At 35.1% G+C, this 18,002-nt stretch overlaps 1 protein-coding gene across 11 annotated transcripts in view; it reads left to right on the top strand.

Annotated features, from left to right (window-relative positions):
• The window catches only part of DLG2 (discs large MAGUK scaffold protein 2), a 2,173,778-nt gene that overhangs the window by 483,285 nt on the left and 1,672,491 nt on the right, over positions 1-18,002 (top strand). For 3 of the 11 annotated variants that reach the window (XM_054526113.2, XM_054526110.2, XM_054526109.2), the window contains exon 1: positions 13,475-16,486. The exons of the other annotated variants lie outside the window; for them this stretch is intronic. In XM_054526113.2, the coding sequence (XP_054382088.1) occupies positions 16,457-16,486 (30 nt within the window). In that variant the 5' untranslated portion in view covers positions 13,475-16,456. Of the gene's footprint in view, positions 1-13,474; positions 16,487-18,002 lie in introns of those variants that run through there. 11 annotated transcript variants of the gene reach the window in all.

Here is an 18,002-nt window from a genome sequence, read left to right as displayed (position 1 = left end):
TTATATTAATTGAATACATCTGTATTTAGGATTCTGTTTTTTAATACTTGCTTGAAAACAATGAAGTATATTCTGTTCAGATATAGAGCACTTAGGACCAAACATTGAAGTTTATGGTATTTACTACCTGGATCAATGAGTTCAGTGATTTTCAAAGTGCAGAAGATTATTAGAACAAAGATGGGATGGGAAGTGGCATCAGATAATCAAGATTTATCCTGTTTCATCCACTTGGTCAATAGACTATTCACCATACTGAAATAAGAGATGATGCAAAGAAGTATACATTCCATCCTCATGGATAGGAAGAATCAATATCATGAAAATGGCCATACTGCTCAAAGTACTTTATAGATTCAATGCTATTCCCATCAAAATACTATTGACATTCTTCACAGAATTAGAAAAAACTACTTAAAATTTCATATGGAACCAAAAAAAAAGCCCATATAGCCAAGACAATCCTGAGCAAAAAGAACAAAGCTGGAGGCATCATGCTACCTGACTTCAAACTATACTACAAGCCTACAGTAGCCAAAACAGCATGGTACTGTTACCAAAACAAACATATAGACCAAGGGAACAGGACAGAGACCTCAGAAACAACACCACACATCTACAACCATCTGATCTTTAACAAACCAGACAAAAGCAAGCAATGGGGAAACGATTCCATATTTAATAAATGATGCTGGGAAAACTGGCTAGCCATAGGCAGAAAACTGAAACTTGACCCCTTCCTTACACTTTATACAAAAATGAACTCAAGATGGGTTAAATACTTAAATGTAAACCCAAAACCATAAAAACCTTGGATAAAAACCTAGGCAATACCATTCAAGACAGAGGCATGGGCAAAGACTTCATGATGAACATGCCAAAAGCAATAGCAACAAAAGCCAAAATTGACAAATGCAATCTAATTAAACTACAGAGCTTCTACACAGCAAAGGAAACTATCATCAGAGCAAATGGGCAACCTACAGAATGGGGGCAAATTTTTGCAATCTACCCATCTGACAAAGGTCTAATATCCAGAATCTACAAGGAACTTAAAGAAATTTACAAGAAAAAAGTAACCCCATTAAAAAGTGGGCAAAGGACATGAACAGACACTTCTCAAAATACGACATTTATGCAGCCAACAAACATATGAATTAAAGCTCAACATCACTGATCATTAGAGAAATGAAAATCAAAACCACAATGAGGTACCATCTCATGCCAGTCAGAATGGCGATTATTAAAAAGCAATAAACAGTAGATACTGGTGAGGGTGTGGAGAAGCAGGAATGCTTTCATACTCTTGGTGGGAATGTAAATTAGTTCAACCATTGTGGAAGGCAGTGTGCCAATTCCTCAAAGATCTACAACCAGAAATATCATTTGACCCAGCAGTCCCATTACTAGGTATATACCCAAAGGAATATAAATCATTCCGTTATAAAGATACATGCACATGTATGTTTATTGCAGCACTATTCACAATAGCAAAGACATAGAACCAACCCAAATGCCCGTTAATTACAGACTGGATAAAGAAAACGTGGTACATACACACCATGGAATACTATGCAGCCATAGAAAGGAATGCGATAATGTCTTTTGCAGGGACATGGATGAAGCTGGAAGCCATCATCCTCAGCAAACTAACACAAGAACAGAAAACCAAATAACACAAGTTCTCACTCATCAGTGGGAGTTGAACAATGAGAACACATGGACACAGTGTGGGGAATAACACACACCAGGGCCAGTCAGGGGGTGGGGGGAAAGGGGAGGGAGAGCATTAGGACAAATAGCTAATGCATGTGGGATTTAAGACCTAGATGTTTGGTTGATAGGTGCAGCAACCCGTGGCACACGTATACCTATGTAACAAATCTGCACATTCTGCATTTGTATCCTGGAACTTAAAGTAAAATAAAATAAAATAAAAGAATATTGACCATACTGGTTCATCAAGTCAGTAGCTAAATAACTTTGGGTAAGTCAATTTTTCTTAGTCTGAGTTTCTTTACCTCTAAAATTATACTTAATTCACTGGTTGTGAATACTTAATGATATTATGCACATGAAAATTCATACTTGGTAAATGAAAAGTTAATGGTTATTTACAAGTCATATATTAGATAACGGGTTAATATCCAAAATTTATAAAGAATTTATACAACTTAGTAGTGGAAAAACAAATAACTAATTAAAACATGGGCAAAAGACTTGGGTGGATATTTCTTCAAAGAAGACAGAAATGTCCAACAGGTATATAAAAAAGGCTAAACATTATTAATCATCAGGGAAATGCAAATCAAAACTGCAAGGAGAAACTGCTTCATGTTCATTAGGATGGCTTTATCAAAAAGTCAATAGATAGGAGGGAGGCAGAGCAAGATGGCTGAATAGAATGCTCCAGTGATTATCCCCCCTGCAGGAACACCAAATTGAATAACTATCTGTGCAAGAAAGCACCTTCATAAGAACCAAAGGTTAGGTGAGTGATCTCAGTAGCTGGCTTAAATACTATATCAAGGAAAGAGGCACTAAAGAAGGTAGGAAAGAGAGTTTTGCATTGCCTGTACCACCCTTCCCCAACCCATGGCATGTATGCAGAAAATCTGTGTGTTTGCAGGAGAGAGAGTGAAATGATTGTGAGACATTGCATTGGAACTCAATTCTGCCTTCTCACAGCAGAATACAACATACGGCAAAATTCCACCAGTGTCCACAGATGAAGCATTTAGACTAGCCCCATTCAAAGGGGAATTCTCCACCCCAGTGGTAGGAACCTGAGTTTGGGGTAGCTCCACCATTGGCTGACTAAAGTAGCCTAATGTCCTAGATAAATTTGAATGTCAGTCAGGTAACAAGGTCTGCAGTCCTTGGATAAGTCCTGGCACTGCTCTGGGCTTTGGGACAGTGGACTTGGGGTACATGAAACTCAGTGAGACATTAGTTATCACACCCAAGGGAGTGTTTGTGTTACCCCTCCCTAATTCCAGGCATTCAGCTCGGGAAAGACTCCTTATACTTTGGGAAACCAGAAGAAAAAGTACAAAGGACTTGATCTTGCAACCTGGGTACCAGCTCAGCCACAGTAAAATAAAGCACCATGCTGATTCCTGAAAGCCTTAATTCCAGGTCCTAGCTCCTGGATGGCATCTCTAGACCTACCCTTGGCTAGAAGGGAACCTGCTCCCCTGACAGGAGGGACCCCTTCATGGCTAAATATGCCACCTGCTGACTAAAGAGCCCTTGGGCATTGAAGAAACATCAGCAGCAGCCAGGAAATAGTAGCCATGGACCTTGGATAAGCCCCAAATACTGTGATGCCTTCAGGTATTATCCAGCAAAGTCCTGGCTGTGATAGCCATGGGAGTGCTTGTGCCACCCCTCCCCCAACTCCAGGAAGCTCAGGAGAGAGAGACAGACAGACAGACACACAGACAGACTTCTGTTTGGGGAAAGTGAGAAGTGAGGGAAGAGAATGAAAGACTGCTGCCCAGTAATCCAGGGAATTTCCCGGATGTTACCCAAGCCTACCAAGGTGGTACCTCTAGGAGTCTGCAAGAATTACAGTGTTACTAGTTCTAGGGTATCTCCCAGTGTTGATATGGCTTTAGTGACCAGAGACTTAGATCACCACACCCAATTCCATTTGAATACCTGGAAACCCTTCTCAAGAAGGATAGGTACAAACAAGCGGAGACTGCAAGCTTAAAATAAATACCTAACTTCTAAATACCCAGATATTAACAAACATCCACAAGCATCAAGAACATCCAGGAAAACAAGATCTACTAAACAAACTAAATAAGTCACCAGTGACCAATTCTAGAGTGGTGGAAATATATGAACTTTCAGAAAGAGAATTCAAAATAGTTGTTTGAGAAAGCTCAGTCAGCATCAAGATAACAAAGAGAAGGGATTCAAAATCTTATCACAGAAATTTAACAAACAGATTGAAATAATTTTTTAAATAATCAAGCAGAAGTTCTGCAGCTGAAAAATTTCTATTGTCAAAATGAAAAATGCTTTCGAATCTCTGAAGAGTAGAATTGATCAAGCAGAAGGAAAAGTTGGTGAGATTGAAGACAGGCTGTATAAAAAACAGCCATGGGGGAAAGAAGAAAAAAATAATAAAAACAATGAAGCAAACCTATGAGATCTAGAATACAGTCTCAAAAGGGAAAATGTAAAATTTATTGACCTTAAGGAGGAAGTAAAGAAAGAGATCAGGTAAGAAAGTTTATTTAAAGAAATAATAACAGAGAAATTTCCAAACCTAGAAAAAATATTATTAGGTAGAAGAAGGTCATAGAAAATTAAGCAGATTTAATCCACATAAGACTACTTCAACACATTTAATAATCAAATGCCCAAAGGCTAAGGATAAAGAAAGGATCCTAAATGAAGCAAGAGAAAAGAAACAAGCAACATGCAAGGGAGCATACATCTGGCAACAGACTTTTCAGTGGAAATCTGACAGTCCAAGATAGAGGGGCATGACACATTTAAAGTGCTGAAGGAAAAAAATAAATAAAACAACTTTTATCCAAGAATAGCATATCCAGGGAAAATAGCCTTCAAACATGAAGGAAAAATAAAACTTTACAAGTCAAATAAAAGCTGAGGGATTTCATCAACAGTGGACTTGTCCTAAGAGCAATGCTAAAGAGAGTTCTTTAATCTAAAAGAAAAGGCCATTAACAAACAATAAGAAATCTGAAGGTACAAAACTCACTGGTAACAGGAAATACACAGCCAAATACAGAATACTTCAACACTGTAATTGTGGTGTGTAAACCACTCATATCTTGAATAGGAATAGTAAAAGACAAACTAATCAAAAATAATAACTACAACGTATTTCTAAGAAATAGTATAAAAATATAAATAGAAACAACTGAAAGTCAAAGAACATGGAGGATAAATTGTAGAGGTTTTTTTTAAGTTTTCTCTTTGCTTGTGCATTGTTTTTGAAATCAGAGTTGTCATTAGTTTAAAATTATTTTTTACAAGATATTATTTGCAAGCTTCATGGTAACCTCGGATCAAAAAACCCACAACAGATACACAGAAAAGTAAAAGCAAGAAATTAGAACATACTACCAGAGAAAATCACTTTTACACAAAGGAAGACAGGAAGGAAGGAGGGAAGAGAAGACCACAAAGTAACCAGAAAACAAATAACAAAATTCAAGGAGTAAGTTCTTACGTATCAATAATAACATTTACTATAAATGGACTAAACTTTCCAATGAAAAACATAAAGTGGCTAAACTGATTTAAAAAAGAAGACCCAATTATATGCTGCCTACAAAAGTCACTTTACCTATAGAGTGAAATTAAAGGGATGGAAAAAGATATTCTGTACAAATGTAAACTAAGAAAGAGCAGGAATAGCTATATCTATATCAGATAGAATAAATTCTAAGATAGGAACTAAAGCAAGAGACAAAGAAGGACATTATATAATGATAAAGGAGTCCATTTGGCAAGAGGAGATAACAATTATAAATGTATATGCACCCAATACTAGAGCACCCATATATATAAAACAAATATTATTAAGGCTAAAGAGAAAGAAAGACCACAATACAATACTAGCTGGAGAGCTCAACAACCAATTTTCAGCATTGAACATCATCCAGACAGAAAATCAACAAAGAAACATCAGATTTAATCCACACTGTCAACCAAATGGGCCTAATAGATATTATAGAACATTTTATCCAAAAGTTGCAGAATGCACATTCTTTCTGTCAGCACATGGGTCATTCTCAATGATAGACCATATGTTAAAGCACAAAATGAGTCTTAAAACATTCAAAACATTGAAATTATATTAAATATCTTTTCTGACCACTATGGAATAAAACTAAAAATCAGTAAGAAGAGGAACTTTGGAAACTATACAAACACATAGAAATTAAACAATATGCTCCTGAGTGGAAAGCAGGTCAATGAAGAAATCAGGAAGGAAATTTTAAGATTTTATGAAACAAATGAAAATGGAAACAAAACATATATAAACTTATGGGATACAGCAAAAGCAATTCTAAGATGGAAGTGTATCAATAAGCACCTGCATTAAAAAGTGGAGAAATTTCAAGTAAATAACCTAATGATGCATTGTAAGGAACTAGAAAAGCAAAAGCAAAAGAAGCAAAAATTAGTAAATCAATGAACTTTTAGCCAGACTGAGAACAAAATAGAGAAGACACCCCAAAATAAAATCAGATGAAAAATGTGACATTACAACTGATATCACAGAAATTCAAAGGATCATTAGAGATACTATCAACAACTATATGCCAAAGAATTGGAAAACCTAGAATAAATAATTTCTAGACACATACAACCTACCAAGATTCAACCATGAAGAAATCTGAAACCAGAATTGACCAATAACAAGTAATGAGACAGAAGTCACAGTTAAATCTCCCATCACAGAAAAATTCAAGACCTAATGACTTCACTGATGAATTCTACCAAATATTTAAAGAACTAATACCAATCCTACTCAAACTATTTGAAAAAATCTAGGAGGAAGGAGCACTTCCAAACTCATTTCATGAGGCTAGTATTACCATGATGCCAAAACTGGAGAAAGACACATCAAAAAAGAAAACTATAGGCAAATATCTCTGATGAACATAGATGCAAAAATCCTCAACAAAATACTCACAAACCAAATTCAATAACAAATTAAAAAGATCATTCATCAAGACCAAGTGAGATTCGTCCAGGGATGCACAGACATCTCAACGTACAGAAATCAATCAGTGTAATATATCATATTGACAGAATGAAGGATAAAACCATATTTCATTTGATGCTGAAAAGCGTTCAATAAAATTCAACATCTCTTCATGATAAAAATGCTAAAAAATGTGGCATAGAGGGAACATACCTCAACACAATAAAAGCTATGTATGCTAGACTCCTACATAGTACCATACTGAAGGGGAAAAATTAAAAGCCTTTTCTCTAAGATATAACAAGACAAGGATGTCATAGCTGATATGATCTTCTATTTAGAAAAACCTAAAAATTCCACCAAAAAACTATACTAATAGAACTGAAGAATAAATTCAATACAATTGCAGGGCACAAAATCAACATACAAAAAGCATTAGCATTTCTAAATGTCAACAATGAATAATCTGAAAAAGAAACCAAGAAAAAAACTCCCATTTACAATAACTACAAATAAAATAATATACCTAGGAATAAATTTTAATCACAGAAGTAAATGATCTCTTCAATGAAAATTATAAAACATTAGGAAAAGAAATTGAAGAGGGCACAAAAAATGGAAAGATATTCTATGTTAATGGATTGGAGAAATCAATATTGTTAAAGTGTTCATACCGCTCAAAGCAATCTACATGTTCAGTGAAATCCCTATCAAAATACCAATGACATTCTTCACAGAAATAACAAAGTAATCCTAAAATTTGTATGGAACCACTATAGACCCAGGATAGCCAAAGCCATCATGGGCAACAAAAAGAACAAAGCTGGAGGAATTACATTACCTGACTTTAAATTATACTACAGAGCTATAGTAATGAAACCAGTATGGTATTGGAATAAAAACAGACACATAGATCAATGGAACAGAATAGAGAATGCAGAAATAAATCCATACATCTACCATGAACTCAATTTTGACAAAGGTGTCAAGAACATATATTGGGAAAAGGACAGTCTCTTTAATAAATTGTGCCAGGAAAACTGGATATCCATGTGCAGAAAAATGAAACTACAACCTATATCTCACCATATATGAAAATAAAATAAAAATGGATTAAAGATTTAAATATAAGACCTGAAACTATGAAACTACTAAAAGAAAACACTGAAGAAACTCTCTGGGACATTGGTCTGGGCAAAAATTTCTTGAGTAATACCTCAAAAGTGCAGGCAACCAAAGCATAAATAGAAAAATGACATTACATGAAGCTAAAATGCTCTCCATAGCAAAGGAAATAATCAACAAATGAGACAAATTATACAATGGGAAGAAATATTTTCATGTGATAATAGATTAATAACCCTAATATATAGGGAGCTCAAACAACTCAATGGGAAAAAAAAAACAAATAATCTGATTTTAAACTGGACAAAAGATCTGAACAGAGATTTATCAAAAGAAGATATGTAAATAGCCAATAGATATATGAAAAATACTCAACATTATTAATCATCAAGAAATGCAAATCAAAACAAGAGTGGGGTATCATCTCACCCCAGTTAAAATGGCTTTTATCCAAAAGGCAGGAAACAATGAGTTCTGGTGAGGATGTGGAGAAAGGGTAACCCTCAAACACTGTTTGTGGGAGTATAAATTAGTACATCCACTACGGAGAGGAGTATGGAGGTTCCTCAAAAATTAAAAATAGAAACTACCATATGATTGAGCAATCCCATTGCTAGGTATTTATCCAAAAGAAAAGAAATCAGCGTATTGAAGAGATATCTATGCTCCTGTATTTATTATTTATTCACTTAGCCAAGATTTGGAATCAAAGTGTCCATCAACTGATGAATGGGTGAGAAAAATGTGTTACACATTGGAATATTATTTAGCCACAAAAAAGAATGAAATCCTATCATTTGCAACAACATGGATGGAACTTGAGGTCATTATGTTAAGTGAAAGAAACCTGGCACAGAAAGACAAATTTCACATGTTCTGTGTCATATGTGGCTAAACATTAAAACAGTCGAACTCATGGAGAGAAAAAGTATAATGATGGCTACCTAAGGCTGGGAAGAGTAGCGGTGATGGAGGGAAAAGTGGGGATGGTTAATTTGTATAAAAGTATAGTTAGATGGAATGAATAAGATCTAGTATTTGATAACACAACAGGGTGACTATAGTCAACAATAATTATTGTATATATCAAAAAACTAAGAATGGAATTGGAATGTGTCTAATACAAAAAAAAATAAGTTCCTGAGGTGATGGATATCCCAGTTACCCTGATATGATCATTAAACATTTTATGCTTGTACCAGAACATCACATGTACCCTATAAATATATATAATCATCATGTACTCATAATAATTTTTTAAAAAGATAGGTTACAAATGCATATTTTCTACAAAAATTATTCTGTGCATACCTTTCTTTGTTTTGGGAGTGTCATATAAATTGTTTTCTATTTCTAAATAAAAGTCAAAAGATGACAAATGTTGGTGATGATGTGGAGAAATGGGAACTCTGTACACTGTTGGTGGGAATGGAGATTGGTACAGCCATTATGGAAAACAGTATGGAGGTCCCTAAAGAAACTGAAGATACAACACTGTATGACCCAGCAATTCATCTTCTGGGCATATACACACAGGAAATGAAAGCACAATCTTGTAAAGATATTTGCACTCGTATGACCTTTGGGGTATTATTCACAATAGCCAAGATGGGGAAATAAGTGTTTGTCAGTGGGTGAATGGATAAACTGTGGTACACACATAATATCGAATAATATTCAGCTTTAAAAAAGAATGAGATCTTTCCACTTGCCATTACATGGAGGAGCCTGGGAGGACATTATGCTAAGTGAAGTAAGCCAGACACAGAAAGGAAAATATTACATAATCTCACATATATGTGGAATCTATCTATCTGTATGTGTATACATATACACACACTTACCATATACAAAATAAAATTTAAAAAATACACACACAGAATAAAACAGTGGTTACTGAGTTGGGAGGAATGAAGAGATGTAGGCTGGAGGATACAAACTAGCAGATATGTACTATGAAGAAGTCTAAAGAGCTAATGTACACCATGAGGACTGTAGGTAATAACATTGTATTATATATGGGATTCATGCTAAATGAGTAGATTTTAGCTGTTCTTGACACAAAAACAAAAAAATGGGTAACTATATGAGAAGTGATAAATATGTTAATTTGCTTCACTATAATAACCTTTTCACTATGTATATATATCTTACATGATGTTGTATACCTTAATTATTCCCAATACAATTTATTTCAAAATAAATTTTGAATCCAAAAACTATTGTTTATGTGTATGTTTGTAAATACTGTTGTTAGTGTAAATCAGATCCTTAGAAACCAAACTATGTTAAAGATCTTGCATTGCAAATTTCATGTTGGACTGCTGATTCTAGCCATATATTTTTTAAAGAGTTTCCATGTGATGCATCTCATTCATTCATTCATTCACCCATTCAAAAATCTCTATTTAGCATCTGTTATGTTCTAAACACTGGTGATATTGCCATGGACAAAACAGATAAGGTTCCTGCTCTCACTGGTAAAATTCAGATAGGGGAGATAGTAAGAGATAAATAGAGAAGATAATTTTGGGTTGTGATAACCATATGGAGGAAATAAACTGGGATGATGTAATGGAGAAGGGATGGAAGAGATTCTAATTAGGGGAAATCAGTTTGGGAAGGTCTTGCTGAGGTGGTAACATCTGAGCAGAGCCTGGAATGATGAGAAGGAGCCCACCCATGTGCAAATCCAGGGAAAGACAGTTTCTGCTAGAAGAAGCAACAAATTCAAGGCCTAGAGGAAGAATTAGAGTGAAACACCGTATTTGAGGAACAGGTAACAGGCCAGTGTGCTTTGGGTATGTATTAGTTCGTTTTCAGGCTGCTGATAAAGACATACCCTAGACTGGAAAGAACAAGAGATTTAATTGGACTTACAGTTAGTTCCACTTGGCTTAGGAGGCCTTAGAATCATGGCAGGAGGCGAAAGACACTTCTTACATGGTGACAGTATGAGAAAATGAGGAAGAAGCAAAAGTATACACCCCCGATAAACCCATCAGATCTTGTGAGACTGATTTCATCACACAAGTATAGCATGGGAAAGACCGGCATCCATGATTCAATTACTTCCCCTGGGTCCTTCCCACGACATGTGGGAATTCTAGGAGATACAATTCAAGTTGAGATTTGGGTTGGGGACACAACCAAACCATATCAGGGTATAAGAAGGTGGAGTATGGGAATGGCATTTAGCAATACTGCTGAGGTTATTTATATTGACTTGAAAGCAAAATTTTATTTTTGACCATATAGCTTTTCAGATTTGTGGCTTGCACACAACTATTTGGATTTCTGGAATCCATTCAACCCACAGCATTGTATAATAGGAAAAATTGAGCCTCATAAGAAATGTAGTTAATGTTCAGCAAAGTTTATGTAAACTTTGATTTGTTAGGGGAACAATTTTTATTGAATGTTTACATTATTTATACCCTACCATTTATATAAAATTTCAAAGGTTGTTTAGATTTTGATGATGATAATAACTGGGAGAGCTACATGGATATCATTTAACTATGTTCCAACTCACATGAGAAAAACTGACATAAAATTTATGTCCATACAATTGAATATCATGATTAAAAGATGGGTCAAAGGTAAAAATTAATTCATTTCATTAGCAATTATTGGTTCACTCAAAATTTTGCTTGTTTAGTTTTTATATTTTTTTGTAAGGATACACATTTAACTTGAACAGAATACACAGACTCCTGCTTTTCATGAATTATTTTCAGGATCCATTACTGTCCTGATTTTTTTAATGATAGAAACTCTGAAAAATTCAGTCTTTTTTCAGTTGATCCTAATTTCTTACTTACCTCTGGAGAGTTTGGAAATGAGGGCAGGCATTTTGCCATGACCTGCCTGCAGTCTATTTATTTTACTAAGCTAACAAGCTTTGCAGATGTCATTTGTGTGCCTGCTGTTCTGGGTATATGGGGAACAGATAGACAGGGATAGGAGGCCAGGTGGGTGGATTTCTTGTTATTTCCTTTGGACCTAATCTTTCTAATGTGGAGTCCATTCCTTCTGGGGTTATTCCCAAGGCCCTTATGAGCTATGGAAGGTGTCAGGTAGGAGCCCAGAGACAAACCTATCTTTTTAGGAGGATCATAGGTTGTTTATAGTTCATCTGCATGGAGTCCAGGCTATCTTTGGCTAAGGAGAAGGCCTTTTGTATCGTTTGTGCCACTCTCTCAGGTTGGACCCAGAGGGACAGAAACAATTTCAGGATTTGCAGTGTGATGAGACGGAAATAACATAAACCACTCTCTGGGTTGGGTCACCTAGGTTTTGTGTCACGGCAGGTCATAGAACCTCAGGCAACTTCAGTTTCCTTAACTATAAAATAGGGATTATAATTATTTCCTAAAGGGTATTATGACCATGAGATAATAGTTACAAAATATTTACCCCAGTACTTCAGATAATAGCCACTTGATAAATTACTATTATTATTAACATGCTTATATTTGTTACTGTTTTTCTAACACAATAGCAAGCACCTAGTTTCAGTAGCATCCTGTACTTGTAACACTTCAGCTAGAAATTGCCCTTCTCCATTATAGATAAGACTGTTCTAAACCATACCTTCTTACATCAGACTGGATTTTCCAATGAAAATATTTTTATTTGCAAATACCTTCAGCTACATGCACCAATATATTTATTTTTAAATTTTTATGTATGTACATATGTATATATGTATATATTATAATTAATATAAATTTATCGTTCTCATATGAATAAGGGACCATAGGTTTAAATAGATTTTAAAAAAACTATCAAAAAATAGCATAACTAGAGCTGTGATTATTCTTTCATTCCACTAATATTGATTTGGTGCCTCTTAAGTGCCAGTACCATATTAGGTGCCAGATATATACATTAAATCTGCCCTCAAGAGGCTTAGATTCTAGAATAGACACTGACTGGATTTCACTTCTAGAGATATTTTTCCCTGTTGGAAACAAACAAAATAAAAGTAATAATGGATTTAAGTGGTTACGGTACAGGTTTAGTGCAAGTAATTTACAAGAGTAATTTTATGATATCAAACTTTCAATGATAGGTTTTACTAAGAATTAATATATTTCTAGTTTTAGATCATTAACCTCAAGGAATATCAAGTAAAGCAGCTTGCAGGTTGAGGCTTTTTATCTTGCCAAAGCCTTCTTGTGAAAATCACAGGCCCAATTGAGCACTATGTCTGTAAAAAAAAAAAAAAAAAATATGCTTCATGTCAATACCTTGTTAATTATAAAAACAACATAATGTTTCCCTTGAGGCAAAGGAGTGAATTATCCTCTATCATCTTTACATCTGAGGAAAATCAATCAAAGATAAGGTATACACAAAGTGGAAATCCCAAATGGGTCTACACTTCAAAATGTTATGTACTTACTTATATCTAAACATACATACATTATCCAGTTAATCACTTGAGGTGAATACAAACAAATGAATATATAACATACATATTGTACATGCATTTACAGTATATTTGTACTCAAAATTATATGACCAATGATCTTTTTTCTCAAATAAAGATTGCATATTCAGTTTGTAAAATGCTTGCTGTAAAATGCTTGCTCTGAAGTACTTTTATTGGATTTATTTATTAAACTGATTTTACAAAGGTATAATATATTGCTGATTCATTCCTTTTTCAAATACAATAGAGTGTATGCAATTCTCTTTTCTCCTAACTTCTAGTTAACTCCTATGGTTCTTCCTCATCTTAGCTCAAGGCCCCTCTCCAGAAAGCTTTCCCTCACTGCTCCATTCTGGGTTAAATACCTCTATTTTGTGGACGTAAAATACCCCCAAATGCTTTCTGTACAGTACTATAGTTTTTTATTCTCTTGTGGGCAGGGATTTTGCTAGCTTTTCCTCATTTTGTGTTTCCACATAAGTAGATTCTCAAGTATATTTGTTGAATGAATGAGACACTAGTCTAGCAACGGAAATAAAGAGTTAAAACTATTTTTAAGGAGTGCATTTTAGAGGGTGATATAGACATTAATCAAATAATCACATAACGAGTGCTCAACAAATATGTGTCAGGTGAATGACTTAGGGACTGCCTAAGGTATTCTAGAACTTATGCTAGGCAAGCTGTGTTTTATTTCTGCAAGTCTCTATAGTTTACAAAAGTGCTTTCCTCTGTGATCCACCAGCGTTAGAAGACTAATCAGGCTCCCTTTGCTAATTTTTCTCTATCTAAGTGTCTGCCTCTCTGCAAAGATGGAATGAAGTTCTGAAGGTATCATCTTCCAGGATACCTTGTGAAAATACTCATCTTACTCTGCTATCCAATTTATTTACTTCCTCTGTCTAACCCCTGATTGTCTCCATTCTGACTGTCTCTATGACTAACAAAGACCTGGACCTGGAATTAAGGGACGTGGTCTTTAATGTTGCCATTGAAAGTTACCAGGCTTTTGGGAAGTCATTTAAACTTCCGAAGCCTGTGATACTGTTAGAAGTTCTTTGTCAGCTTTAAGGTGCTATAGGGACACAAAGCCTAATTATTTTGAACATGAATATGGCAATAAGTCTCAATTACCTCTTAGATGTTAGTTGTGTCAGGGAAACACGCTGGTACATAAAGATATAAGGTTTTACGCACCCTTAGATAAGCTTAGGAGGTATTGAGTTAAAATAATTATTGTGATGATGTAACAAATGAGGGTGAATAGACAAAGTGGTGTTTCTTTGACTTTTTCAAATTACTGAACCATAAGACAGAGTTACCTAATGGAATGGACCAGAGCATGGATTTTATTGGTGGTGTTTAACTTGAAACTTACTTGAAATTTCTTACATCAGTAGGATAGCAGTTCAGAGGAAATTATATTTTTTAACTACAAATATTATTTTGAGCCACTTTTGAAGGTTTTTATATCAAATTGAACTTTAGGAGCTTGTCTTTTCTTCTTTTTTTTTTTTTCTCAGAACACATATTTGATTTGCTATGAACTTAAAATCTTTATGAACAATGCTCTCATTTGGGTAAAATAATGACGTCAGTTTCTGAGACATTCATTTATTTAGCAATCAGGAGGTTATTGGGATATTGAGGTTAGAATCTCAATAATTCATGAAAGGTAGAAGAGTCTTATATATTATTTTTTTCCAAATTGTTTATCATAGAAAGTATACTTTTTATGAAAAAAAAGAGGGTGGTGGTTAGTAGTGGGGTGGGAAATGGTCCTGCCAGTATCCTGAGGAGATAATGTGTATAGGTCCCTAGACATTTATTTTTGATATTTCAGTGGTCCAGTTGACTGTGTATTTTCTTCCTGGTGAAAGTGAATCATTGATTTTCGATTTTTATTGGTCAGGCAGTACTTTCCATTCTGTCATTCACTCTCTCTCACTCTCCCTCACTCTCCCTCATTCTCCCTTCCCACCCCCTCTCCTTTCTTAGCTCCTGTGTCTGTTTTTCTGTTTCAGTCTGTGACTGCCTGTGTGTCTAAGATGATGGGAAAAAAAGTATATTATTATCTAGAGTGATGCTTGTCAAGCACCTCAAAGGCAGTCTATGTAGTAGCAGCTTTACTAGAAGAAAGGGAGGGATTTGGGGGAGGGGAGAGTGCTAATCATTTGGCTGTTAAAATGCTGCAGAAGGGAACACAAAGCTCTGCCCACGTAGTAAGTGCCTGCAGACAGCAAGTGAGGAGGGAAAAGTTTGGGAAAGAACTCATTTTTTCACTCAGAATGTGGAACTTCTGTAAACACTTTAGAACCTCCTCCCACCCCAATTTCATAATATTCGTTTAAATGTTCAGGTTGTTTGTGTCTTTGCATATGTCATGGACCACACACATAGGTAAACACAAAAAAGGAGAAATGTAACCCTTTTCTATAAGTTAAACCTCCAAATCAGCAGTTTCCTTATGTCTCTGGCTTGATTTTCCTTATCCAGCTGTTAGTCATTTGTAAGAAGCTGCCCTTGTAATTGCAAGTGAGTTGAGATGTGATGTATGCAGCACCACATGCACCTTAGCTTTTCAGTCATATCTTTCGAGTCATTTAGACTCCCGGCAATCATGCTCATAATAAATAGCATTTTATTATCCAAAGCCGCTATTCTGGCACTGGAACGACAGCCATTTGGTAGATGGGACGGGTAGTTTTTTGTGTAACTCAGTGTTAGTAAGAAAGGAAGGCAACAAAGGGGAGACTTTGGCAAAGAAAATCTTATGAGTATACTGAAGCAGCAGATCAGAATTCAGAAACAAGAGCAAGAGCTGAAATGTGATTCCCTGGTGCCTGATGTTACACTCATCGCCACGGTAGAACTGTGCGGGGCACTCACAGGAGCCTTGTTCCGATCAAGGAATCCGCTAAAAGACCATGCAGCCACGGAGCCCAGCAAGCCACCGGGAAGTTTTGCCGGAGCTGATTTCTAGGGGATTTTCTGGTGCCTAGCAGAATCCTGCTTGCCTTGAGCTGTATGGAGGAGGGCTCGAGTTTCCCGTGAGGGGCCCCCTTGGAAAAGCCGTCTGTACAGAATCCAAGCTCTGCTTCTTTCTGTGTGCAATTTCCAAAAGGCTTTTCTCACCTTTGCTGATTTGCTGGTGTGATTTCCATGCACTGAGTCCTGTGTAGGGATCCAGGATGGATTGCCTGTGCATTGTCACCACAAAGGTAGGATAGGAAACAGGGCTGTTATTGTGTGCAGCATTTTTCTATTATTATTCTGGTCCCGTAATTAAACAGTTCTAGTAGGTGCTGCCAGTTCATGAGAGAAAATGATTAGTATAATTTACTTTGCTGGGCATTTTGTTCCCTGAGGGTCTGGGGGGTCCTGTCTTTATGTGATTTTAACTTCTTAAAGTGATATTGCATGTTTGTGCAAATGGAGGGAGAATTTGCCTGTTTTTTTTTTTTTTTTTTATGGCAGGATTTGCTTTTGCATCTATTTATAGCTCATAATAGAAATATCTATAGTAGTAGTGTAGCACATACACATCAGTTTAACTTAACATATCAGGGCAGTCTTTCTGAGTGTGATAATTAGCTTTTCATTTAAAAACCATGTCTTCTGTGTTTAAAGAAGCCAATCAGCTTTACTGTGACTTGACATATTGCTTCTGATTGGAGAATTCTGATATTCTGCATTTTAGTGATTTATTTTAAAGGAAAAATATCTCAAGGCCCTGAGTTAAAACAAACACAATATTTAATATTTAGCTAATTCTATTTTAATTAGAAACAAATATTTGCATTATTGGAAATATAAATAAAAGTGGGAATGAAATAAAATCAATAGGCAATCGTTTTATGGATTTGTTTTACAGAAAATAGCGAAACATTTCAAAAGCATTTTATTTTATTCTGTCATCAGTTCTAAATAATGTATTTAAATTTTATAATCACTGATTATTTGAATAGATATTTCTAATATTTTTGGGAAAAACTAATTATAAGACATTTATTCATTAGTTCCCTTTTCATTTTGCATGTAAGCATACCATGAGTTAATTTGAACCATATCTTTTTGTATCTCACGTTGATTAGATGACTGTTAAACATAACAAAATTAATAGCTTAGTACGTGAGAGTTAACTAAGTGTAGATGTCCCATTGTGGTCTCCTTTTACCACTGAAGAAAAGATTATTTAATTTCAAAGCCACAAACCAAGTTCCCCATGGTATGACCTTAAATATATTACTTTTACAAATTAAGTCCCAGAAAATCTTAATGGATATCTTTCCATGTGTCCTAATATCACATGGCAGCTTCAGTTGATGTTAGTGGATTTAAAGCCTAAAACTTCTAGTTGAGTTAGTTGACTAGGCCTCTAAATTAGATGAATACCTTATTTTATTTTTAAAAATTGCCAAACATCTCATTCGGTATTCCAATTAAATCAGTAAATCAACTAAAATAAATTTTAAAAAATCTTAAGTAGGAAATTGTATGTCATTATGTAATCTACTAAAGGAAATATCCTCTTAAATATGTTACTCTTCCTGAGGTGTTACCCTTGTGTTACTTTTCTTGAGAGAGTACTGCCAAATCTGATCTATATGTGTTTTATAATTATTTATTCCCAAATTATAATAATTTTAGATACTGTGAAACATAATTAATATTTTAAAAATAAGTTATCAAAAGTTATTAATGAGAAACCAAACTAGAAGTCTACTATATTATACA

This window comes from Pongo abelii, chromosome 9, assembly GCF_028885655.2.
Source record: "Pongo abelii isolate AG06213 chromosome 9, NHGRI_mPonAbe1-v2.0_pri, whole genome shotgun sequence".
Lineage (NCBI taxonomy): Eukaryota > Metazoa > Chordata > Mammalia > Primates > Hominidae > Pongo > Pongo abelii.
Note: the sequence above shows the minus strand (reverse complement) of the source record. Positions and strands in the feature narration are given on the sequence as shown.